Source organism: Ambystoma mexicanum, chromosome 3p (assembly GCF_040938575.1).
Source record: "Ambystoma mexicanum isolate Mex_15411 chromosome 3p, UKY_AmexF1_1, whole genome shotgun sequence".
NCBI classification, from domain to species: Eukaryota; Metazoa; Chordata; class Amphibia; order Caudata; family Ambystomatidae; genus Ambystoma; species Ambystoma mexicanum.
The window spans coordinates 718,628,233-718,654,451 of record NC_090925.1 but is presented as its reverse complement, the minus strand read 5'-3'; the positions used below and the strand labels follow the sequence as shown (position 1 = coordinate 718,654,451).

At 47.7% G+C, this 26,219-nt stretch overlaps 1 protein-coding gene across 7 annotated transcripts in view; it reads right to left on the bottom strand.

Moving 5' to 3' along the window:
• Window positions 1–26,219, bottom strand: part of LOC138580772 (C-terminal-binding protein 2) — a 313,871-nt gene that overhangs the window by 59,759 nt on the left and 227,893 nt on the right. For all 7 annotated transcript variants that reach the window (XM_069651580.1, XM_069651584.1, XM_069651581.1 and 4 more), the window contains one exon: window positions 5,910–6,040. In XM_069651580.1, coding sequence (XP_069507681.1) covers window positions 5,910–6,040 — 131 coding nt within the window. The remainder of the gene's footprint in view (window positions 1–5,909; window positions 6,041–26,219) is intronic.

Below are 26,219 nucleotides of genomic sequence, written 5' to 3'. Positions count from 1 at the left end.
TAGTGGTTCCGGCGCTTCTTCGGCGTCTTTACGCAGTTTGGCCCACTGCGCGTCCGCGTAGCTAGCAAAGAATTGTTGTTCGCAATTCTTGCCGAAAAGGCAGCCGAGGATGTGACTCTTTGCAAGGGCATATAACCTCTTGCCCTCCTTGTCAGGTGGTGCCTCGCTGGTGGACAGCGGCACCCCTGCCCTCTTCCTTGTATTAGTTACTACAAGGGAATCCGGAATGGAATGTCCCCTGATGTACAGCGGGTCTGAGGGTGAAGGAGTGAAAAGTTTTTCAATTCTTGGATTAACTCCCCTGATTAGTGCGGGTGTGGATAGCGAAGGGATGATTCTTCTCTTCACTGAAGCGAGGAGGGGAATGGTCTGGCTGACCGGGGGTTTCTCCTTAATTACTCTTTCCACAAAGTCTATTTCAGGAGAGATCTCCCCAGTGTCCAGTTCGAAATGTGCTGCTGCTCTGCGCAACAGGGCATTAAATGTGGGCTGATAGTCAATGGGAGACGTGTTTCTAACAGGTGAATTGTCAGGAGGATTTAGGTTCAGGACATCAGTGTCCGAATATACTGATGGGGATTGCCAGGGATGAGAAGGTCCTTCTTCTGGATTTTCTCTGAAGCCTTCTCCTACCATGTCTGGGCTGTCTTCCAGACCTTCCTCCTGGTTCTGTCCCTCTTCATCGTCCACAAATTCATCCTCCTCCTCCAAGTATTGTTCCTCACCAGTGAGGTCATACACATTATGGAAATCTGAGGCTGTGCCTGCTGGGGATTGAATAGTCTCGGATATTTGGCCCTGGGGTCCTCCTGAGGCCCCTCTCTTGTTCTCTTGGGAGTAGGAGGGTTCTGGGTCTTCATAAACCTCTCCATGCATAGATGGAGCCTTTCCATGGTTTCATGGGGTACCCCTGAGCGGTCTAGCGGGGGAAAATTAGTGTCATCTAGCTGAAAACGGCTCGACCTCTCCCACAACGTCGAGGAAAGTGTCCCGTCGCCTTCCGAAAAGCCTTCCGGTGTGCTGGGGGTCCCCCTACTGAAGGGGGTAGTCCCTGCCTTTCTTCAGGCTTTTTCAGCGTGTCTTTCGACCTTTGCGTAGTGCTCAACGTGTCTTTCGGCGTACGCTTCTGGGCGTCGGCTACAACGATCCTCGCCAAGCTCTGACTCGTTTGTCAGCGGAGGGCTGTGGTTTCGACGTTGCGGGTGTCGATCGTTCTACGGCGGCGTGCGCTCTCTGCTGGTGCGCGCCGGCCGATGGTTTGGGGGCGGCGCCCTTATTTGCCGAAAGCCCAGTCGCTGGTCGCGGCTGCGAGAGGGGCTTCGAACCTGAACGGTCCGAGGAGGCCGCCGGTGGAACCTGCATCTCCTTGGGCGCTGATGCTTTCTTAGTCTTCGACGAAGAAGAGCCATGGGTTGTGTGCATGTGTGGTATCGTGTGCGTCAGTGTCGCCGGAGTGTTCATCCCCATAAGCAGGGCGTGAGCCAGCCCGTCGGGGCCGGGGACAGACGACGAAGAGCGCTCTTTAGAGGGGTGTACGACTTCCGTAGTGGAGGTCGTGTTATCACGTTCCTCGTCACTGTCGGTGTCAAGTAAACTTGCCCTTGCAAAGCGGGCAAAACCTAAAGGGTGTCCTCTCCATAGCCGAGGCAATAAATCGTGATAACGACCCCAAGGGAAAGGAAGGAAAAGAAAAGGCATTCTCAGAAAAGAACCAGAGATGTCCCATGACCCCACTCGCCCTACTGTATTTGGCCTGCGAGGCCAGGCCACGTGTTCGGCAACGCCGAACGCGAGGCCAGGCCACGTGTTCGGCAACGCCGAAGGATCTCCTCCGCTCGTCCCCTCCGTCGAAGATCTTGCTCGGCGGATACAGCTTCACAACTGCGTCGAGGGAGGGATCGATGTGTTATAATTAAATAGGAAAACGACCAAAGGTCGAGGAGATGAAATCTGCAATGTCTCTCGAGGAGCTCCGCGTAAAGGCGACCAGTAGCTGGGCGGAAAAAAACAATCCGAGGGACCTCGACGCGTGAGGGATTGTGGGTACAACGCACGTCACTATAGGGATAGTATTTCAGACACGCCTTGTCGACGTCCCTTTTCGACTACGAAAAACAAAATGCAATACTCCGCAGTGACCACTGGATGTCGGACCTATGCACAGCATGTGATTCTAAGCAGATTAACAAACATCAGAAATACATTTATAATACTTGGCTGCCCAAGTACAATATATAGCCGGATGGAATCCCCCATGCCAGACACTCGACATTCCCAGTTGTCGAAAGCAATTACCGACCCAGACGCTCTTATGGGTATGATCTGGGGCAACAGAAACACAGCCCGAGAGGTGAGGTCCAACCCATAGCAGTAACTAGCAAAGCCTGGGAACGTATTTATCAGCTACTTGGGACTATCCCCCCACCATCTACCTGATATACCAATATAGTAGTGAAACCTCACACACGAAAGATCCTTTAGAGAACATTTTCAATCTTTGGGAGTAAAGACCCTGTGTGACCTGGTACAGGATGGTCGATTTGTGCTCTGGGAAGAGCTGGGATCTAGGGGTGAACATAATGCCGTTACTCTGCTCCACTACTTCAGGCTGAGGGGGATACTGCGGAATAAATGGCTTGATTTCATGCAAGCCCCATCCCCTCAGCCGGTTCAAAGTTACGTGATTAAGCCTCTATCCACCAAGAAACAGACTACAAGCGGTAGAGGGGAGAAGAAACTAAAGTACAAAACCACGTGGGAGACTTCACTAGTGGAAAAACTGAGTAAGGATCAATGGAAACTTGTCTGCATTAAAACCTGCTATATATCCCTACACTGTCGATCTAGAATGATCCATTACAAATTCGTCCATCAAGTTTACTACTCCCCTCTCAACCCGAGCAGGTTTTCCCCCAGAGAGATCCTCCGCATGTAAAAGATGTGGTACAGAACAAGCGCCCTTTTACCATGCATCTTGGAACTGCCCCCGTATTAGATCTTTTTGGGTAAATATAGAACGGGCAAAGTAAAAAATTAAAAATTCAACACCCCCCCAGACTTGGGAATACTCACCGAAACATGGTCTCAGGGATAGCAAGGTATCTAGTGGCGAGACCATGGGGCAAGGCTAACCCCCCCCCCCCCCCCACATTTACAAGGTGGTTTGAGTGTATGAACCTATGTGAACAAAGGGAAACTAGGTACGCCTCAACACTACCGGCCACCAGTTGACTATTGGCCCCCTTTCAGACAATACCAAGCAGATGCCTCCCAGGCAACACAGTCGCCAGAGTCTACCCCAGGACACCAATAAGGTGACTGATAACCTGAACACGATTCAACAGACCATAGGGAACAACGAGGCACCCCAACGCCTTCTCAGTGTGATAAGCTCTAGTGATGCTTGCTTATGTATGGCAGTAACAAAACCAAAAAACAGAAGAAGAAAAAAAATCCATATTACGATTCACCTGCCTCCCTTCCGACAATTGCCAGCAGGCAGGACCGTGTTGGCTGAGGGACCTCTTGCAGGCCTTCTCAGAGCCGATTCCACTGAACGTCGCAGTAGCTGGACAACAACATAGTATTGTTGGCAATTCTGGTGGAATAGGCTGCTACAGTTGTGACATGCTTCCCCAAGGCATACAACTTCTTGTCCGGTGGGGTTTCACCCATGGACAAGGGTACTCCCGCTCTTTCTAGTTGTAGTCACCACTAGTGAATCTAGTGTGGCATGTCCCCGAATGTAGAGAGGGTCTGTAGGTGAGAGGTGAAAAAGACTCGACCCATGGGTTGCTCCTAGCGCTTGTTTGCGATGGTGTCAGCAAAGAAGGAACCATACGCTGTTTAATGGAGTTCAGTAAAGGTATAGCCTGGCTTGCAGGTGGTTTCTCCTTTAGAAAATCTACCACGAAGTCAGTGACTTGCACTGCTTCTTGAATGGCAATCTGAACTTTTTCTGCAGCTTTTTTCAGTATAGTATTAAATGCATTCTGATCTATGGGAGATAGGGGAGGATTCATGCACAATGTGTCTGGATCAGGTTTATTGGTTGGGGACAGCCAAGATGCATTTTCCACTGGCTGCTCATCTCCCCCCCCCCCAATCTGGGGGCTGGTCGAAAGGGATCCTCCTCCTGTACATAATGGTCCCGGGGATCTGTGTGCTTAGATCGAGATTTATCTGAAAGTCTTAGCCAGAGGCTGGGAACCTTCAGAATAGACTTCCTGCCTTCCTCAGCGTGTGGACGTGTCCCTCGACCGATCTTTAGGCCCATTTGCCACGAAAACTATCTTTGTGAGACTCTTGCGGATGTTCGGTGTATCTGGAAGGGATTTGGACTGTTCTAGCGGCTTCGCCGTAGCTTTCGATGTTGCCGGAACCTTCTGCGTCGGCACGCTCTTAAGAGGCACCTAGACGCTCTTACGAATTTTGGTGCAGACGCCCTCGTCAGTGGAATGCCCGGACGCATGCCACCTAGGCGGTTGCACAGAGGGCCATCGACCCTGCAGATCGGTGGATTCTGTCCAAGAAATCGGCATACCCATTGGAGTCTTTCACTGTCCCGACGAGTCCGTTGAGAGTCTGTGTGCGCGCGCCTCTGTGTTTGGGTGGGTGGGTGTTGTCCCTGTCGCCGGGGAGTACACTCCCCATAGCAGAACTGGTGGCCTGCCTTCCGGGGCTAGAAGACTCGGAGCGTGGCTGCTCCAAAGAAAGGTCGATGGCATCTGTGTCAGAGCCACGGCTGTCACCCAATTCCTAGTCACTCTCGGCACCTGTGGCGGCAGGGGAGCTACCCTCAGCATGCATCATGGCGCATGTCGCCCACCGTTTAACTTGCTGTTCTTTTATTGTCTTAGCACGAAAGAGCTGGCAAGACAGAGAGGACTCCTCGTGATGATCGAGGTAGAGACTTATTGTACCTCCGGTGCGTGTCCTTCCAAGGGTACTTGCCTTTACAAGAAGGGCAAAAAATTGTTGTGCTGACCGTAGCTCAGGTTTATAGCGACAGCAAAACCAGAAAGGAAAAGAGGGAGAAGGAAGTACATTCTTGAAAAGAAATAGAGCCCCAGACCCCACTCTGCCTGTGTAGGCCTGGCCAGAGGGCATCGTCGACCGCAGCACCAGCCGAAGTCTGGAGTTGTCTTTCGCAGTGGTAGGCAAGTAGTCGAAGGGGACGAATATATTAACGACCAGAGGTCATGGACAAAGATTCATTTGCAATTTGACCAGCATAAGGCGACCAGCTAGCGGGCGGAAAACAAAACAATCTGAGGGACCTCGACGCGCGAGGTATTTTGGGCGTTAGGGATAGTGTTACAGGCAGGCCCATGTCGATGTCTCCTTTCGATCCTTGAAAGACAAGATGCAATACTCTGCGATTACCACTAGATGTCGGACTATATGCACAGCATGTGATTCTAAGCAGATTCACAAGCATCAGAACTATGTGATGTATGGCCATCAAACACCATGTATACCTATGATTTTCATCTTGTAGTTTGTCCTAAAAGGCCTAAAATTGCTGCATTGTTGTACATTGACTGACTGGAATAGTATTGCCCTGTGTGGACTCTGTAGCACTAGACCACTCACACATTTGTTGAGACCAAGCCTTGATTGGGTTTTGTCCAACCTCAGTCTTCCCAGTTACCAAAACTGCCTCCTAAAGTCTCCCTACTACCCCCCGTACAGACTTAAAATATTGTGCAGTGCCACAATGGTTTCATACAGCAACATCTACAAAACAATACTGTAAGCAGAGGCTTTTTATCAGCAGGGCAGGGAGGGCAGTTCAGGGCCATTCATCATCTAGTTACATCCCTTGATACCTCAGTCCCATGCAGTGACTGCCATTGCTGTGGCAACTTGCATGCAAGCATCATGGCTTGTCTGAAGGCTGCTCTTACCTGAATGGTTCAGATTCATGGACATCGAGAGCAGCTCCCCGAATACGCCCTTCTTTTAAAGCCTGCGCAAGTGCCTTCTCATCCACAAGACCTCCGCGTGCTGTATTCACCAGGAAACAGCCCTGGCGCATCTGTAAGGAAACAACACTAATAAGCCAAGACGAAAAGTTAAAGAAATTGCATGCCAACGTGAGATGTGCAGGAGAACTGTAGAAGAAATTAATACTGAATTGAGCATTCTGAAGGAGGGAGCAGTAAGCAGAAGTAATACAGACAGGGCATAGCTAGGTACAGAGTACTGGGCAGGAAGCATGAAGAGAACACCAAACTGAGACCTGCAGATGGAGGACCAATCTGGAGAAATACTGGTGACAAGATGGAATGCTATAGGAAGAACTGCCCATTTGGCAGGGAAAGGGTGGTAATGAAAGAGCCAAGTAAGGGGGGCCGCTAAAGTGAAGGTGAGACTAGCAGACATTACTCCAAATGGATTGTTTGGGAGAGAGCAGAACGAAAAGGGTGCGATGAATAGGAGATATTCCGACACATGGTTAGCAGGGATTTCATTGTTATTTTATTGCTGAATACCTCTTGCAGTGGTCTTATGTATGCTAAGGCACCCCCCCTCCCCAGTCACTGGGTTTGTGGGAGGGGTAGTCGGTGGAAGGAAGATGTGGCACAGCTCAAAGACCTAGGGGTAGGTGGATGCAGGTAGCCTGCTAAGGGATTAACAACCCGCATTCTTATTCCTGTTCAGTCGCCCAAGATTAATTTCTATATTTTTAAGGGGCCCACCGGAGTCAATAGGAGCTATTTGGTGTGTTGGTAGATTAGAGGGAGGTGTAATGGGTTACTGATGTGGCAGGAGGGTTGGCCAGAAGCTGTGCCAGCAACCTAATGTCCCAGGAGTTTTCATTATGGAACTTTGGAGTGAAGGTTAGTAGATCGATCCGAAACAGAGCACCAAAATGTAGTTACTAAGGATGGTATTGACAGTGTATAGTGGAACCCTCACGCCATTTCTTGGAATTGTATTTTTAATTAATTGTCCCTGCCTCCTTGTCTATTACTCCTCTTTGTCTCTCCCTCCTTCCTCCTCCAGTCATTATAGTCTGTACTCTGAACAAGCTAATGAAGGGGTGGGCAGAGGGTGTGAGAAACAAAAAGTCTGCCTCCTTCGTGCTCTTGTGTCCTCACCTTCCCTCCAGCACTGTCGGGCAACATTTGCACAGAACTGGTAAATCATCTTAACCTGCGTCAACCCCAGAACTTTTCGCTTTATTACTGGGATAATTTTCCAAAATACCTCAGTAGTGGGAACCTTTTTCCACACTCACACAATCGTTAACTCTTTTATGGGTGTCATTAAGACTTTCCAGTGTCTTTTTAAAGTTATCCTCTTTAACGTATTGGCAAAAAGTGCCTGTTGTTGCTGGGTTGCCCTAGGGGCTACCCTTTTAACTTTCTTGTGCTAACCTTGAGTTAACTACAGTTCAAGGGTAGAAAGGATCTTTGGATGTCTTTTACATGTTGTAAAGTGAAACCAGCACATCCCACCTTATGTGGAGTACTGGGGAGATACAATGTATCCCCTTCACATTAAAACTAACAATTCAATTACAGTGACAAGCTTACCTTCAATGGCTGGTGGCAGTGATACCGTGTATTAATTTGGTGCACCTTTACCACGGGCTGTGTTCACAGCTGCAGTAAAGGGACCCACGGGTGTCCATTTTACCAAAACAACCCAGTCTTCTTTTTCTGCCATTTTAGTGTTTGTCATTTCTTGTTCCTTTCCCTGACATCCAGGGTGGAAAATTTCCTTTGTGTGATTTGTGCCATCGGCAGGAGTCCCCTGGACTCCCTGCCCAGGCTCCAGTATGTCCGTGAGCAGGAAATGAGGGAGGAGTCCAAAACTCCACCCCTTTTTCTTGCTTGAATGGGGACAAATCCCAGTCGGGGGCTGGCTGTCCCGATTTGACAACCAGACAGCTCCTCCTTGTAAAATGCAGGGAGAGAATGCAGAGGTTGTGTTGCAATTCCTGATAAATACTGCGTACCTGGAAGCTGAAGAAAAGAACCACTGGAACTGAAACTGAAGAGGAAGGAAATGTGGCTGAGACCATTTCCAGCGACTGGAGAGCCTGCTGTGTAACCGGAGCCTGCTGTAGCCCTGCCTTCCAATCGACCTAAGGACTCCTAAAACGACGACCCTGACCCAGAACCTGGTGAGACCTACTAGACTCAAGACCTGCATTTTGAGCCATCCCATGCATTGCTGCGACCTTGCGTTGTTGCAATACCCCAATAACCTTGCACCTCGAGTCACTGTGCGGTGCACGGTTTTCCAAATATCGCTGAAACTTCATGGGCATCTCGGTGGATCTCCAGCGACACGAACAGAGACCGAAAAGTCCCCTCAACCGAGTGCTGGACCTTTATAACGACGAGGAATTCAACCGCGATTTTCGGTCTTCCGTGCTCCCTGAAAAGGTGCCAATCTGCAGAATCGCATTCAGCCACGAGGGGAAACCTTGCCTAGAGACTTCATCAATCCCTGCTGCAACATCCCTTCTGAGGTCTTGTTTTCAGTCGCCATGACAAGGAATCCACTGACTGGGTATTTGGCTGCAGACCCTGAAATGATCCTGCTGCAAAACTCTTCAATGCTGGAGGTACTGTGTTGGCTTGGGTATTTACTTACCTTAAGCCGGTTAGGATTTCTGTGTAGCTGTCGGTTGTTTTCTGTGATGGGGAGGTCTCTCATCCACTGCACCCAGTCTCACTGGTAGAATCCTGCTAGGGCGTCTTCTGCGAAGACCCTGTACCCTCATTTAACTCAGAAGTAAAGTACTCACCTGTTTGCCCAGTTTTTCTAAGCAACTGACTTTTGCTACTTGTTAGGGAGAATTCTCAGAAGTGTGCCAATTCCCTCCACCTTAGACCCTCCAGCAACTTTGCTGGATTTTGAGAACTTGATGTTTTAACCTGGAGAGAGGGACCCTTTCCCCCCCCACTCTCTCATGCATTTTAATGCAATTTTATACACGTTTCTTTTGGTGGTGCAATCTGACAAACTGCATAGGCATCATTTACATTGTGTCACAGCACCTTCAGTGCAGTGGCACAGGGAAGTCTTTCAGACTTCCCAAAGGTTTAATACCTTCTCTTGGATAAACGGTTTCCAAGAGCAGTAAAGTGAAATTGACTTTACTTACCATTGTAACAGTCTAGACACAGCACACCCCATCTTAAAATAGAGTGCTGGAGGGGGTTATCAAGTATCCCTTTGGCTTGTTTCTCATGTAACATTTTTTATGTTACCCTTTTCGCACTAAATGGCTGGTGGCAGCAGTTTCGTTTGAACTACCATGGTGTGCCTTTACCAGGGGCTGCGTTCGCAGCTACAGTAAAGCATCAACGGGGGCCATCTTTGTCAAAATGGCCCTCAGTCTTTTTTCGCCATTTCTTTGTGGAAAGGTCCTTCGAGATTTGCTCTGCATGCCAAACCAGGTTTGGTCTCTTTGTTCATTTCGCCTTTGGCGGGATTCAAGAGTGAAACCCGTGTCTGGGGTAGGCAGTAAGTTAGGGAGGAGCCCGAAACTCCTTGTGCTTAGTCTCCTAGGAGACCCCAAATGCACTCTCGATTGGACGGCTGACTGTCCGGCAAGGACAGCCACCCTGCTGGGTGAGTGACAGCTAGGCTGGAATGAATGGGAGGGAACTGAATAAAAGGCAAGTCTTTTGGCTTGGAAGGCAGAGTCGATCACTGGACGTCGGAACCGAAGAAGCTTGAAGAGGATGCCTGCTGCAACTCCTGGACCGTTGGTTTGCGCGGTGAAGCCCTGCTGCAGTGCCGAAACACCAAGTATGCATCAACAGAGAAGCCCCTGCAAGGACGACTTCCCCCTTAGTTGGTGAGACCAATCAACTCCAAAGTAACCCACCTGGACATCCATCTCAGAGCTGGTTGAATTTCCACAGAGTTGCTGCTGGAAACCCTATAGACAGGGAGAGGAACACCAGATTGTGTGCGTTGCTTTTAAGCTGGCCTAGAGCTTTTTGAAGATTCTCCGGACTCCCAAGAAGCAGGGCTGACCGAGCCGGAGCCCCCTTAACAGAGTGCGGGACCCCAGAAGCAAGGAAAGTCCATCTCGAGAGCTAGGAACCGCAGTGTTGCTATTTGCAGTAGTCGCGAGGAGCTGAAACACCAAAGTGCCACTTGTTTGAAGATTGCCGGTTGCGAGCGGTGACCGTCCCATTGCAGTGCAGGAGTCTCCAGAAGTTCCCCCTCTTATCCCCACGACTGAGGCCCAGGAACAGTGAGGTCTGCAAAGCTGCACAGGAACAGAAGTTATCTGCTGCACTTTTCTTCAATCTAAAAGGTAATGTAAAGTCTTAGAGAACTTACCTCTTATGGTAGAGTTGCTTGCATCTTCTACTACTAACAAGTCTAACAGCTTGTGGCCCTATATTGATGATTTTTCTTCAAGCACTTCTAAAACATTACGCAAAGACTTGTTTGTTTATTCACTTTTTATTGCGCACCAGACCCGTAAGTAACAGGGCGCAGTAAGAAAATGCAAAGCTTACATAGTTACAAGAGATACAATATATACAATAAAGGCTTACATAGTATCGGTAGTTATAAAATATACACCATATACAATAAGGACTTATGTGGTTACAAAGATATGCAATGTACAAGTATACAGGTTACAGAGAGGCACAAGGTTTAAATGAGAATATAAAGGCGAGTGAGACTCAATTGATCAAGGTACGAAGTAGACCTAAAGGTAGGAGACTAGGGGTCGGTGGAGATGAGGTATTTGATGACATTTTTTCAGAAAAGTGGGAAAGGTTGGTCTACTCTTAGATCAGGTGGCAGTAGGTTCCAAGATTTAGCAGCCTTCACTGGGAAGCTATTACCACCAATAGTGGTGAGTCTGTATCTAGGTATGGCCAAGCAATTGGCATTGCCAGCTCTAGTAGGTCTGAGAGAGGTTCTTCGATGAAGTTTATCTGTGAGGTAGCTAGGGGCAGCGTTATTTAGAGCTTTGTGAGTCAGTGATAGGGTCTTAAGCTGTATTTTGTTACCAGTAGACAGCCATTTATGCTGGCGTCTAATGGAGGAGATATGGGTTCTTATGTTTATGCCAAGTGCTGCTCTCAAGGCATTATTTTGAAATGTTTGAAGCCGCTTGATGGTATTTTTACTAGCCCCACTGTATAGGGCATTACAGTAGTCAGTTCTAGATAGTATTAACGCTCTGGCCAGGATCAAGCAGCTGTCATTAGAGAGGAATGGCTTGCCAGCTCTGATCAGCTTGCAGGTGTAGGCTGTGGTGGAGGCCAGGGATTTTACCTGTTTATCAAAGGACAGGGTGGAGTCCAGGTAGAGGCCAAGGGTTTTTACTTCCTTGGAGACTTTGATGGTATTTCCATCGATGTTGAATGAGGAAAATTCCTGACCTAGTTTTTTGATGTTGGCATGTGTTCCCATGATTATCAACTCGGTCTCATCTTCGTTCAGGCATAGGCCATGAGTGGCCATCCATGCCTGAATGATAAGATATACCCTGTTCACCAACTCCGTGTCCTTGATATAGTCCCCAGAAAGCGGGAGGAGAATCTGTGTATCATCTGCGTAATTGGTGTAGATGATACCCAGATGGTCCAAATCATCGAACAGGGGCCTGGTGAAGATGATGTATAGAGTTGGAGAGATGCAAGAACCCTGAGGAACACCGCACAGGATAGGGGTAGGGTCTGCAGCTGCCGAAGAAGAGAAAAAACTCATGGTTCTCTCACTCAGGAATGATTCAATCCATCTGATAGCCTCAGGGGAGAAGTGAGCAGCAGAATCTAGGCGTCTACAGAGGATCTTATGGTCCACAAGATCAAATGCAGCTGAGAGATCAAGTAGGAGCAAAAGTACTGACTTCCCTTTGTCTCTCAGCTCATCAATTTGGGATTTTAAATCGATAAGGGCAGTTTCTGTTCCGTATAGAGGGCGGAAACCAGATTGTCTGTCTCCTAGGAGTTTGTGCCGTTCTAAGTGTTTCTGAATTTGGTTATAGGCAGCTTTGTCCAATATTTTGAGTAAAAATGGTACAGTGGTAATGGGGCGGTAGTTGGTGGGGATGAGGGGATCTAATGTCCGTTTTTTTAGGAGAAGGAGCACCCAAGACTGTTTTAGGTTGGCAGGGATGGAGCCTGAAGTAAAGGAGGCATTAATCAGTTTAGCAATGAACGGAGATAGTTCCCTGGCAGCATCTTTTATTAGTTGCGCAGGGCAGATGTCACCTTTACAATTAGAAGGCTTCAATGAGAGGATGATTTTTTCTACTTCCAGAGTAGACATTTTGGTGAAATGGAAGATATTATCGCGTGTCTTCGGTGGGTCGCTAGGCAGAGGGTTTTTAGGTGAATGCTGTAGATTCAGGGTTTCTTTTTTGTGCTGGATTTAGTTTTGGAGCATGTTAATTTTGTTTCATAATGCCTGTTGGATGTCTGTACACCAGGATTTATCCTTAGTACAGATATCGGGTGTGGCTATAGGTGACTAATTCTTTTAGTATACAGAAGAGTTCCTTCATGCTAGAGTTGGATTTGGCGATGCGCTCGTCATAAGAATTATGTTTAGCCAGGCAGACTTCATTCTTATAGTGTGAGGAGAGCAAGGTTAATTTGGCTTTATTATCGGTGGAGGGGCAAAGTCTCCAGTTGGTTTCGCTTTTTCTTTTCAAAAGGCGTAGGTCTCTAAGTTGTGGCGTGAACCATTTATTTAAGTGGGCTTTGGGTTTGCTAGATCTGAGTTTAAGAGGGGCAATTTTGTCCAATGTAGTGAGCATGATATTGTTGAATTCATGGACTAGGATGCTAGGATCTAGATTTTCTGGTAAAGCATTTAGAGTGGAAAGGATCGCAGGGATTACTTTATCAACTGTAATACTCTTTATTTCTTGTAAGACATGGTGGCGCTCGTAGGGGGGCAGTAGGAGTGGGTCTGGTCGTAGATAAGTGAAAGGACACCAGTGGTCTGTCCAGGAAAGAGGAGTGATGGATGAGATAGTAACTGCAGTTATAATCCGCTATCCAATCCAATGTTCTCCCCTTCAAATGGGTGGGTTTATTGACTTTTTGAGACAAGCCTAATGCCGTGATTGAGTTAGCTATGTCTGTAGCATTTTTGTCCATGAGGTCATTAAAGCCTATGTTGAGATCCCCTAATAGGAGTAATTGAGAGGTTGGTTTGAGGTTATTAGAAAGTATATTATGCAGGTCCTCCTCGAAAGTGCCAAGAGGACCCGGCGGTCTGTATATTAGATGGATGGTGAGTGATTGAGAATTATTTATCTGGAATTTAGCAGATAGAAATTCACAGGATTGTGACAATTGGGTAGGGGCTAGTCTGAGGGATAGGCACATTCTGGAGATGATAGCGATACTGCCTCCTCGTGCACCATCTGTCTTGTCTGGCTATTGTGTAGCCATCTGGGATGGCTAGCATAAGCGATGGTCCTGCTGCGTTATGTAGCCATATCTCGGTAATCGCAAGGAAATCAAGATTACCTTCTGTGATTAGATCAGCAATGTCAAGGGCATGGGCGACAAGCGATCTTGCGTTGAGAAGTGCTCCTTTAAGGGAGGGGGCCTCAGTAACAGTTTTGACCTGGACAGGCTTAGCTGTGATATCGCTTGATTTCCGTTTATGATTATTGGTTTGGTGGGCATTAGTATTGGCGATAGAATGTGAAGGTGATAAATTAGAATGAATAGGTTTCAAAGTATACTGAAGGTTAGACTTCAGGTTGGTGGGAGGTAGGGATCTTCTTAGTGGTTCGTGTAATTTTGTTAATCTGGCGCGGAGTCTAAGGTTTCTATTAGACGTGGCACAAGGTCGGGAAGCAAAGGATGCTGGCCCTGGGGCAATATGGAGTGCGGGTTGTGAGGGCGTAGCATAATGTAAAGCTGTATTTGTCAGTTTGAACGGGCTAGGATCTAGTATGGGTGCTAGAGGGAGCTCAGTGAAGCACGCTAGGCTTCTAGTACCAGTATGTAATGTAGCAGCCATAGTGCAAAACAGAATAGTTAGAATTAACATCTTCCTCAGTTAAGCGGCAGGGATATGGCGGTGCTAATAAATGCACCTATTCCGGGTACCAGTTGGTCAACACGAATAAGGCAGTACTTGTGAGGCAACTAGGCACCTGGGCCAAAACACAATTGGGCAGCAAGAGTAAACAAAGTGGGTCAATGCAGGTAAGGCACCTAGGCCAGAACACAATTGGGCAGCAAGAATAAACAAAGTGGGTCAATGCAGGTAAGGCACCTGGGCCAGAACACAATTGGGCAGCAAGAATAAACAAAGTAGGTCAATGCAGGTAAGGCACCTGGGCCAGAACACAATTGGGCAGCAAGAGTAAGCAAAGTAGGTCAATGCAGGTGAGGCACCTGGGCCAGAACACAATTGGGCAGCAAGAATAAACAAAGTAGGTCAATGCAGGTGAGGCACCTGGGCCAGAACACAATTGGGCAGCAAGAGTAAGCAAAGTAGGTCAATGCAGGTAAGGCACCTGGGCCAGAACACAATTGGGCAGCAAGAATAAACAAAGTAGGTCAATGCAGGTGAGGCACTTGGGCCAGCTCACCGCCAAGCAGCACGAGTGTGGCAGTGGCAATAGGCAACGACAAAATATGTTAATACAAGTGAGGCATGTAGGCAGGGTAACAGTTAGCTGATAAGCCGTTTAGACAGTCCTGATAAGGTAATGCAAGTAGGGCAGCAGGGTAAATTATGGAGTAAGGTCAATACCTATGTGGTGCCACGAAGTGTGGACAGCAGTTCAAAAGACACAAATATGAGGGGTTTCACCAAAGAAGCAAGTGTATCATAGAACACATGCGCATGATTGTGGCATAGTACAGTGCAGCAATAAAGATAACACATACAGTGCAGCAGTAATGAACACATCAAGGTGAATATGTGGCTGTGGGAGGAGGTGAAGACGAGAGTAAAGGGAGATGGGAGTACAGGTCGCTGAGCATAGTTAAGAAGCAAATATAGTTCGAGCGTGCACCTGTGACACAGCAGGCTAGTGAAAGTAGGATAGCACTATGAGTCGGTAGGTGGCGTGTACACATGGGCAAGAGGAGTAGTTCAGGGACAGGTGTTCAAACAAAGCAGACAATGGTCCGATAGCCACTCGGGCTGTAATGTTACCTTAATACCAAGGTGCAGGGGTTCATGCAGAGGCAGACAGCTGGTGACAGGCTGAGGACAGGTGCTGGCCTTGTCTCCTTGGGCCTTGCAGACGTGGGCCGGCTTTCGCCTGTCGACTCACTGGATAGGCTGGTGAAAAACGGCCAGAAAGCCAATCAGAGCCATGTAGGGAGGCCTGAGGCTGGGGTTAGGATAAAGAAGGCAGTGAATCTCGGCGGACGGCCATCTTGTAAGGTGCTTCCTTCCTCGTGCACCGCAATGGCATCCACAAGCACAAAGGACCCCAGGGCAGGGCAACTGGGACAGGGTGGCAAGGTGCAATAAGTCACAGAGGGCAAATATGGAGGCAGATAGAGGCAATTCCGGCGCGCGTGGCTGGGAGCGCTATTTCCGAATTTGCATGCGCAGTTTTAGTGCGCTTACCGTCGCTTCACAGGGAAATCAGCTGGGACATCCGAGGATTGCCCACTACCAGAAGGGCTTCAGCCCATATAGACTTTTGCCCATCGACTTTGGCCTAGCCTGTTCCACTGAATGATTCTGCTTGGGGGATCCAAAGGTATTTGCATGCTTAAGAAGATGTTATATCTTGTTTGTTCTAATAACTTTTTCCTTTGACCCATTCCTAAGAATATTCTAAATGCAACAGTGATATATCAATGTCCCCAGCACCCAAGCTATTGAAGTCACCTCAGGGTGTAGATTGTGTCTGTGGGCTATTCCAAAAGGGTACTTACCGATTTAGAAACTTAAGAGTGTGTTTTGAAATCCACTGGTGTGTTGTGTTACATTACTTCAGTCAATTAGACTTCAGAAGGGAGCAAACAAATTGTTTATTCAAGAAACCTTGTGTGTAAGAGTTTGACTACTTGTCACTGAATCTCTGTGCAACTCCCCTACAGCTCACATTGACCCCTCTTGAGAGAAGCCTGGCTTCTCAACACAGGGTTTCTATTGCCAGGAGGTCAGGTTGTTGTAGTGCACCAAAAGGGTACTGTATACAATCTTGCCTAACAGTGAGCACTTTCCAATCTCCCAACGAAGTCTAGTTATAAGCTTTCCCAGCAAATATTAGTTAAAAATAAATGCATCACGTATGAGGGACAGTTTGAATCCAATTCAATGGGCCAGAAGAATCTGCAGGGAGCCAGGACAGCCAAAGTCAATTTGAACAATGTCTATGGAGCGGAGGCACTGATTATATAGCACAAATGTCTTGCACAAAATTAGTTTGTAGAAAATCACTGTTGTGCCATGTTAGGCACGATTGTATGCAGTGCCCATAGGGTGCACAACAACAACCCTGACTTCCTGCCAATAGTAATACAACCTTTGGTATAAGTCTGTAGTACACAGGTTGGTAGAGTGGATGAGTAGCCAGGCTCATCTCAAGAGGGGTCAATGTGAGCTGTAGGGGAGTTACACAGATTCACAGTGACAAGTATCCAAGCAAAGAACAAGTTACTCTCTTACCTGGTAACGTTCTTTCGATGGGATGGTCCGTCGACGTATTCCATATCTATGACAGTAATCACCACAGCCGTGGTGATTACTGTCATAGATTTGGACTACATCGTCGGACCCAATCCCCTCGAAAACTTACACAGGGTTTCTTGATAAAACCATTATTAATTTATTTACCAGTCAGTTAATATAAGCATTCTTCAGAAGGGAGCACTGTAAAACACCACACAAATACACTTGAGTAAATACCCATTTGGGATGGCATACAGCAGAGACCTACACCCACAGGTGACTTCAATTGCTAGGATGCTGTTGACATTAATGTATTACTGTAGGCATTCAGAATTAGTTAAGAGCAAATCAAAGGGAAAGATTATTAGAGCAAACAAGATACCACAAATATTTCTTTAGCAGACAAATACTTTCAGATCCCCCAATAAAAGTAACAGTTAAAACAGGCTGAGCCAAAGTCAATAGGCAAGAGTCTATATGGGCTGAAGCACCTTATTCTACTTGCCTTCAAAGGTCTTTGAAGAAAAAAAAAAAAGAAATCAATGTAGGGCCACAAGATGTTAGACTTGCGAGTAGTAGAAGATGCAAGCAACTCTACAGCAAGAGGTAAGGTTCTCTCAGACGTTGTACAGTACCTTTAAATAAAAAAAAAAAAGCAGCAGTGGAAGACTCCTGTTCCTGTGCGCTTTGCAGATCCCAGTATTCCCGGGCCTCGGTCGTGGGGGCAAGAGGGAGTACGTCGGGGGACTCCTGCACTGGGATGGTCAGAACTCACAACCGGCAAACTTCACTTTCAGTGGCTGTTAAGTGTTTCAGCTCCTTGCGTCTACTGCAAATAGCAACACTGCGGTTCCTGGCTGTTGAGATGGACTTTCCTTGCTTCTGGGGTCCCGCACTCTGTTAAGGGGGCTCCGGCTCAATCAGTCCTGCTCCCTGGGAGTCCGGAGGATCTTCCTGGAGCTCTATGCCAGCTTAAAAGCAACACACAATATGGTGTTCCTGTCCCAGGCTATATAGTTTCCAGCAGCAACTCTGGAAATTCAACCAGCTCCGAGATGGATGTCCAGGTGGCTTACTTTGGAGTGGATTGGTCCCACCAAATCAAGGGGAGAAGTCGTCCTTGCAGGGGCTTCTCCGTCGATGCAAACGTGGAGTTTCAGCACTGTAGCAGGGCTTCACCGGGCAAACCAACGGTCCAGGAGTTCAGCAGGCGTCCTCATCAAGTTCTCCAGTTCCTTCGTCCAGTGGTCGACTGCCTTTCAAGCCAAAAGAATCACCTTTTATTCGGTTCTCTCCTATTCATTCCAGCCTAGTGGTCACCCACCCAGCAGGGTGGCTGTCCTTGCTGGACAGCCAGCCAATCATAATAGAGTGCATTTGGCCTCCTAGGATACTAAGCACAGGGAGTTTTGGGCACCTCTCACACACCCTGCCTACCCCAGACTGATCTACGTGATTTTTCTGTCACAGAAAGGTCAGTGACGGAAATGTTTGCATGAGAAATGTATGCACTACAAATGTTCGTACATTTCCCATGCTAACATCCAATAAAAAACAATCCATACATACACCCCCACCCACAACACACGGCCATCCACCAACACAACATACCCCCACCACCCTACTTACCTTTCCTTTGCGCGGTGTCCCACCAAAAGCAAAATGAACAATGGGACCAAACCTGATTTGGCGCGCAGAGTAAATCTCAAGAATGACCTTTCCACAAAGAAATGGCGAAAAAAGAAGACCGGGCCATTTTGACAAAAATGGCACCCATCGGTGCTTTACTGCAGCTGCAAACGCAGCCCGGAGGTAAATGCTTACCACAGTAGTTAAAACGAAACCACTGCCACCAGCCATTCAGTGAGGAAAGGGCAACACAAAGTTACATGAGAAGCTAGACATAGGGGATACTAGGTAGCACCTCCAGCACCCTATTGTATGATAGTGTGTGCTGGGTCTAGAAAGTTACAAAGGTAATTAAAGTCAATTTCACTTTACTGCTCTTGGAAGCAGTAGTTTCACCAAGAGAAGGTATTCAAACCTTGGGGAAATCTGAAACACTTCCCTGTGCCACTGCACTGAAGGTGCTGTGTGATACAATATAACAGATGATGCCTATGCAGTTTGTCAGATTCCACAACCAAAAGAAACATTGTACAAGATCACATTAAACTACATGCTTACTCTCTCCAGGTAAAAAATAAATCATGTCCTCAAAAATCCGTCAAAGTTCCTGGGGGTCTCTAAGGTGGAGGGATTTAGGACATATTTGAGGATTCTCCTCAACACTCGACAACCCCTCCCATCCCCCCCAACCCCAGACTAAGGGACAGGAGGATTGAATCCACCCTGATGAATCTCCTTACTCCAGTCGATCATACTTTCAGGAGAGACCATCAGCATTTTGGGGATTACACCGTGACCTGTGCTCAATGGTAAAATCAAACCCCTGTAGGCTGATTGACCATCTTAACAATTCAGGATTCTCTCCCTTCATCTGCATCAACCATCAAGGGTTGGTGGTCTGTTTGAATCACAAAAGTAGATCCATACAAGTATGGTCTAAACTTCAATGACCACACAATGGCAAAACACTTGTTCTATGGTTGCCCACCTTGTTTCAGGGTCCTTCAGTTTTCTACTGATAAAGCAGATTGTGTGTTCCCAGCCTTTCTCATCCAGCTGACTCACCTGTATTGGAAGCATCTGTCTGTACAATAAAGGATTGGTTCTAGTCAGGAGCTCTTAAGACTGGAGCTTGACAAAGGGCTTTCGTAAATCCTTCAAATGCCTTAGTGCACTCCTCAATCCACCTGACCTTCTTGGGGAATTTGAGGGAGGAGATCCCATTCAAGGGAGAAGCTATGCTCGCACAGTTTTCAAGGAAGTTCCTATAGTAACCTGTGAGACCTAAAAAGGCTCACTTGGGTTTGAGCAGTAGGGGTGGCCCAGTCTTGTACAGCTTGTACCTTGCTAGGCAATGGCCTTATTTTAGCTCCTACCTCATGTCCAAAGTAGACCAGTTTGACACTTACTTGCCTTTATGGTCAAATTGGCCTGCTCAAGAGCCTGCAATACATAGCCCAGGTGGTCAATATGTTCTTTCCAATTAGGGCGGAACACTGCAATGTCATCCAAGTATGCCATGCAGAAGTCCTCCATCCCATTCAGAACTTGATTAACCATCCTTTGGAATGTAGCAGGTGCATTTGTTTAGTCTAAAAGGCAGAATCTTAAATTGGCAGAGGCCTCCAGGGGTTGAAAATGCAGTTTTCTCCCTGGCATGGTCTGTCAGAGCTATTTGCCAATAGACTGAGGTTAGGTCAAATGTACTGGGGTACTTGGCTGAACCAAACTTGTCCACCAGCTCATCTGTCCTAAGTAAAGGATGGGCATCAGTCACAGTGACTGCATTAAGGGCTCTATAGTCCACACACAATCTCAACTCCTTGGATCCTGCCTTTGGTACTAGTACAACTGTACTAGCCCATGAACTGGTAGATGGCTCTATTACCCCAAGATCACGCATCTTGTTGACCTCTTCCTTTATGTGGGTTCTTACATGGTCTGACATTCTGTAATGTCTGCTTTTTAAAGGTAAACAATCACCAGCGAAAATCTCATGCTGGCCCCAAGGGGTCAAGCCTGGTGATAGTGAAAACAGAGGGGCAAACTGATTTAACAGAGCCTTGCACTCCTCCTGTTCCAGTGTCAAAGCAGAAGGGAGATTAACTCCCATCTTTCCATATAAAGGTTGTACCCTGAGGAGATCAGATAGAGGCTCACTCTCCTCCTCTTGAGCAGAGGCTAGAAGCAAAGCACCCAGTTCTGGTCTAGAGACCTAGGCCTTTAGGCGGTTGGTGATTGACCTTGGGGGCCTCCTTAGGCTTGACTAAGTCCACCAAATAATTGACCTCTCCAAGTTTTCCCACAACCTTGAAGGGTCCAATCCATTTGTCCTGTAAGACCCTCTGCCTTGTAGGTACCATACCTATAACTAGCTGGTCTTGAGTAAACTCAACCATGTTGGCCTTCTGGTCATGCCAATGCTTCACCAGAGCCGGACCTGCTTTCAAGTTATCTGAAGCTCCTGTCATGTGTGTCATTCTCCTTCAGAGACCCAACACAGTCAGTGACTCTCACTGACTTGTGTTACGCTCACCTGGTATCCATGGGGACGTCACTCAGCCCTGGTTGCTGGGTTCGCCCTGGACCCCTTCCCGATCCGAGATGGTGCCTCCGATGCAAGTCGGGCCTGAAAGCACAGGAGGACTGGAATTGGGACCAGATTCAGTCTCCTCCCCCCTGCCCTGGGTTCTACCCGATGGCCCTCTCCTCACCTTGTAGTAATGTCTGGTGTGCTCTCCATCCTGCCTTCTCTGCAGGGGTGCGTAGTTTTCAGTGGGCTGGAGCGACCAAGTTAACTTCACTGGTGCAAGCCCATTTAAGTGTCCTTTAAGGCAGGTAAGTCTGATTGCCACAGTCTTTATATTACCTTGCCTTTCTCTCTTGTGCTTAGTGTCTTTTCTTATCCCCCCTTAGGTGAACGGAGGTTCTGGAGTGCACAGCTGGGATCGGACTGTTGCCGGAATGTAGGACGCAAGAGCGTACTGCAATTTTGGTAGGTAATGCGAAGTGCGGCGCTATTTTGTCCTTTATTTCTTAACCTGTACTCTTTCTTTCCAGGTCGCGGTGGTCTTTCCTGGTGTGCGATGTGTTCCGGAATGATGCCAGCCAAGAACTGCCCAACCAGGTGAGGTTCTCGTGATGACAGCGGCTAGCGCCGTACTTTACTTGTTTTAACGTTGTCTTTCTCTCTAGGTTGCTTCGTTCCGGTGCGTTCGTCGTGCCCCGAAGCTGCTGACTGGATGGGTGATCGCGAGGAGCAGAAGGATGGAAGAACGATGAACAGAAGTGGGATGGAATTTGTAGGTAAGTAGAGACTAATAATGAGTTTTTTTTCTCCTCTGCAGATCCGTTCAAGGATCGCCAGTATCAGGTCACTGGACACGATGAGCATTAGGCTGCTGGATGCAGAATAACGCGAAGCACGCTCTGTAACTTGGGTGTGGTTTATATAGCCCTCTGTAAAGTAGTCAGGGCTACCACACCTGAAAACACTGCACCGCACAGTATGGTTCTTAGGAACTAGACTGTGGGTGCCTCCATGTTGGCTGCAGGCCCCCACAGAAAAAGTAGTCCCTTCAAGGAGGTTCCCTATTATGCACATGAGCCTGGCACCAAAGGTGTCAGGACTGACTCCAGGAAGATAGTGCAAGGCACCAATTGAACCCAAAGTCCTGGCCATGCCAGTGGGGTTGTGGGCCAGGGGACGTGACACTTGTGGGAAGGAGCACTATCTAACTCCTCTTTGATTAGGGTCAATGGACATCTAACCGGATGACCATCGAGAAGCTCAAAGGGACTGAATCCAACCCCTTCCTGAGGGACTTCTTTATAAGCAAAGCGAAGGCATGGCAGTCCCACTTTCTTCTAAGGGGTTCTTCTAAAGCACACATGTTCTTCATAGTTATATTAAACCTCTCTACCAACCCATTGGTCTGGGGATGGTAGGCTAGTACCATGTAGTGGGACATCGTTGGATCCCGTCAGCGATAACCTCCTTAGGAAAACCTACTCTGGTAAAAATACCAAGTAGGGCGTAAGCCACAGCCTGAGGTGTGACAGTCCCCATAGGTACGGCTTCGGATACCTGGTAGCACGGTCTACCACAGCCAATATAAAATAGTTTGCCTGAAGATGTTGGAGGATCTAAGGTATCAACAATGTCGATTCCTACCCTCTCAAAAGAGAGTCCCACCACTGGGAGGGACACCAAAGGTGCCACATTCTTGGCTCCACTCTTGCCAGATGTCTGACAAGTGTGACAGCTCCTACATAATTTATCTACATCGGCCCCCATTTTAGGCCAGCAGAAATAAAGAGAAATCCTTTCCTTGGTCTTCTTAAAGCTTAAGTGACCAGCTAAAGGAGTCTCATGGGCTAACTGTAGAAACTGAGGTCTTACCTCCTGGGGCACTACAAGTCTTCTGTAGTCTCCTGGGGTAGTTTCACTAGGTTCACTGTAGGAGGCCATTTTCCCAGTATAACCTGTGCTTCCCTGGCTTTTGCCCTTCCAGCTGGGAAGCTGCTGTTGGCGAAGTCCTTAAGTGTAGGACACTTTGACCTCTGCTGAAGTCTGCCCTACAGCGGCCACCTTCTGCCAGTGAAGACTGCAGCTCAGGATGGTCTTTAGGATCCAGATCTCCAACTGGGGGGTGGGGGGGGAGGGGAAGGTCTTCCAGCTCTGTCATCAGTAACTGACTCAACCTCTTCTGGTTGGACCTCACACTCAGCCTCAGCTGGTGATGTAGTCACAGGTGTGTCTTTGGACTGTCCTCTCGGGGGATGTCCAAGTTTGATGCACAGTAGTGCTATCGTTCTTGTTTCCCCGAGACCTTGGGTTTCCCCTTTGTCTCCTTCCTGGAAATAGAAGTTGGCTTATCTTGTGGACTGGGTGTTATAGGTTCTTTAACAACCCACTGAGTTATTTAAAGTGAGCTCTCTGGCCTTCCTAGTCTGCTCCTGCTTCCTTTTACTGGGACGGCTGGGGGGTGCTTGATACAACTCCAAGAGCCTTTAAGTTATTCCCCAGCAGGACTCTCCCAGGCACCTCACTTTGTACACCGACAGGTATTCTTACAGTCATATTGTTGCACTGGATGAGAGCTGGTAGTATTGGAACCATCTGGATAGCGCCTCCAGCAAGTTTAGTGGGCCTTTGGGTGCCCTAGCAAGATCCTCCGGTTTGAAAAAGGTTTCATCCACCACTGTGATGCTGGCCCCAGTGTATCTAATAGCAAGGGTCTCCTGACCATTTACAAGTACACTGTCCTTGTAGTATTCGTATGCGTCATCTGGTATAGAGTTATATACATCTACATTCTGCTGTTCCCACAGATCCAGGGACACTAACGAAACACTGGAACAGACTCCAATGGGGTCTTCAGCCAAAAGTTGAAAGTTTCCACTTGCCATATGTACTTCTCCCTCAGGGATGAAGGCCAAGGTTTACCCTTGCATCTGGGATCCCCTTTCACATGGTCAGTTGACCCACAAGCATAACATTTTCCAGACGTTTCGACAAATGAGAGCTTCTGCTGACCTCCCTCTGGTTTGGCACCAGAGGATTCACTAGACTGACCTCGTTTGCCCATGAGGCTTACCCTTCTTATGTTTGTGGCCCGTTTGCATGCAGTACCCTCTGGGAGCACTACCAACAACTATGCCTACAGGTATTGGCAACCCAACCTTTGGTATAAGCTTGTACTACACAGTTATGGTAGTGTGTTGAGCAGCCAGGCTCATCTCAAGAGGGGAAATGTGAGCTGTAGTGGAGTACACAAAGATTCACAATTGCAGGTATTCAAATAAACGTACAAGGATTCTTGCATAACAAATAATTTTATTTATCAGTTATAAAGCCTTCATCAGAAGCGAGCAATAGAATAGTAACACAAATATACTTCAATACTGTACACTGGGTTTCTGAATCAGACAGGGCAAAAGACTTGGATAGGATAAAGCTTTTCTGGTAAGTAATGGAAAAGTCTTTGTACAAGTTCTTAGGAGTCCTTGATGAAAAGAAGAATCAAATGTAGGGCCACAAGCTGATTAGACTTGTGGAAGTTACAGCACTTCTACAGTAAGAAGCAAGTTAGACTTGTTTCACAGTACCTTGGTAAAGAAAAAAAGATGCAGCTGATGACTTCCTTTCCTGTGCAGTTCTGCAGATCTTGCTGTTCCTGGGCCTCAGTCGTGGGGACAAGAGGGAGGACGTCGAGGAGACTCCTGCACGGTCACTGGCAATCGTCAAACTTTACTTTCAGTGGCCGTTACGCAGTACAGCAAATAGCAATAGGTGCGGTTCGTGGCTGTCAAGGTGGACTGTCCTTGCTTCTGGGGTCCCGCACTCTGCTGAGGGGGCTCAGGCTTGGTCAGTGTTAGGCAGAATTGCATGCAGTACTCTCTGGGACCACTGCAATTAGGACTACAGGTGTTAGCCAAACCAACCTTTGGTATTCTGTACCACACAGTTTTTGGTAGAAAGCCGAGCAGCCAGGCTTAAGAATGTGAGCAGTACAAGTAATTACACAGAGGACTTTCAATCACAGTGGTTCAAGTAGACACTTATACTCAATGTTTCTTGGTAAAACACGTATTAATTTATTACACAATCATTTACAAAACATTTCACTAGCAGTAGGCAAATTATATACCAATACTCTTCAATACAAAACTAAGATTGAGACAGTTTGCGCTCCCCTGAAATAGGAGCCAAATGGCAGTTCAGTTACCTTGTTCCTTTTGCTCAATTCTAAGTAAGTAGAATAGATCACATACACTTGAGAGACAGTGCAAATAGTTTGTTCACCAGAAGAGTTCAATTCAAGTCAAAAGGCCAGGCCAAAGTCAATGGGCTAGTGTTCTGGATAGGAAAGTAGTTCTTGCATCAAACGGTAAAGTCTTTGCAAAAGTTTTCAGAAGTCGGGTCACAAGCTGAAGTTGCGAGAGTTTCATGAACTTTCACTGCGAGAGTGGCATTCTCTCAATCGGGATAGCAAAGTACCTTAGTATGAAGAACAAAATGCAGCTGAAGACGTTGGTTCCTGGCAGGTCCTACAGATCTCACTGTTCCCGAGCCTCAGTCGTGGGGACAAGAGAGAGGACGCCGGGGCGACTCCTGCACTGCACAGGATCACACACACCACCTTCCAATAGAGTGCTGGAGGGGTTACCTTGTATCCCCAGTCTAGAAACTCCTGTAGCAGTCAAATGCCACCCTTTCCTCTCGAAATGGGTGGTGGCAGTGGTTTTACAACAAACTACCATGATTTTTCCCGACTGCGAAAACCAGTAGAACTAAATCACGGGATCCATGTTTTTTCAAGATGGCGCCGGACGTCATTTTTCAGCATTTCTTTTTGGAAAGGTCCTTCTAGAGTTTGTCTCTGCACGCCAAACCAGGTTTGGTCCCTTTGTTCCTATGCCTTTGGCGGGCTTCAGTACTGAAGACTGCCTCTGGCCCAGTGTGTCTGGGGTGAGCCGGAAGTGAGGAGGTGCACAAAACTCCCTGTGCTTAGTCTCCTAGGAGACCCGAATGCACGCTGGCGTGATTGGCTGGCTGACTGTCCAGCAAGGACAGCTAGGCTGGAATGAATGGGAGAAAACTGTTTGAAAAGGCGCGTCTCTTGGCTTGGAAGGCAGATTCTACCACTGGAACGAAAGAACCGAAGAAGAGCTGGAAGAGGATGGCGGCTGCAACTACTGTACCGTTGGTTTGCCCGGTGAAGCCCTGCTGCAGGTCCGAATCGCCAAGTTCATCTCGACAGAGAAGCCCTTCAAGGACGACTTCTCCCTTTGAGTTGGTGGGAACCAATCAACTCATAAGCCACCTGGATACCTTTCTCGGAGCTGGTTGTATTTTCCTCAGAGTGCTGCAGGAAACCGAATAGCCAGGGAGAAGGACACCAGTTTGTGCGCTTGACGACAGCTACCGGAATCGAAGATTTGGCAGCTTTGTGACCAGTCCCTGTGCAGTGCAG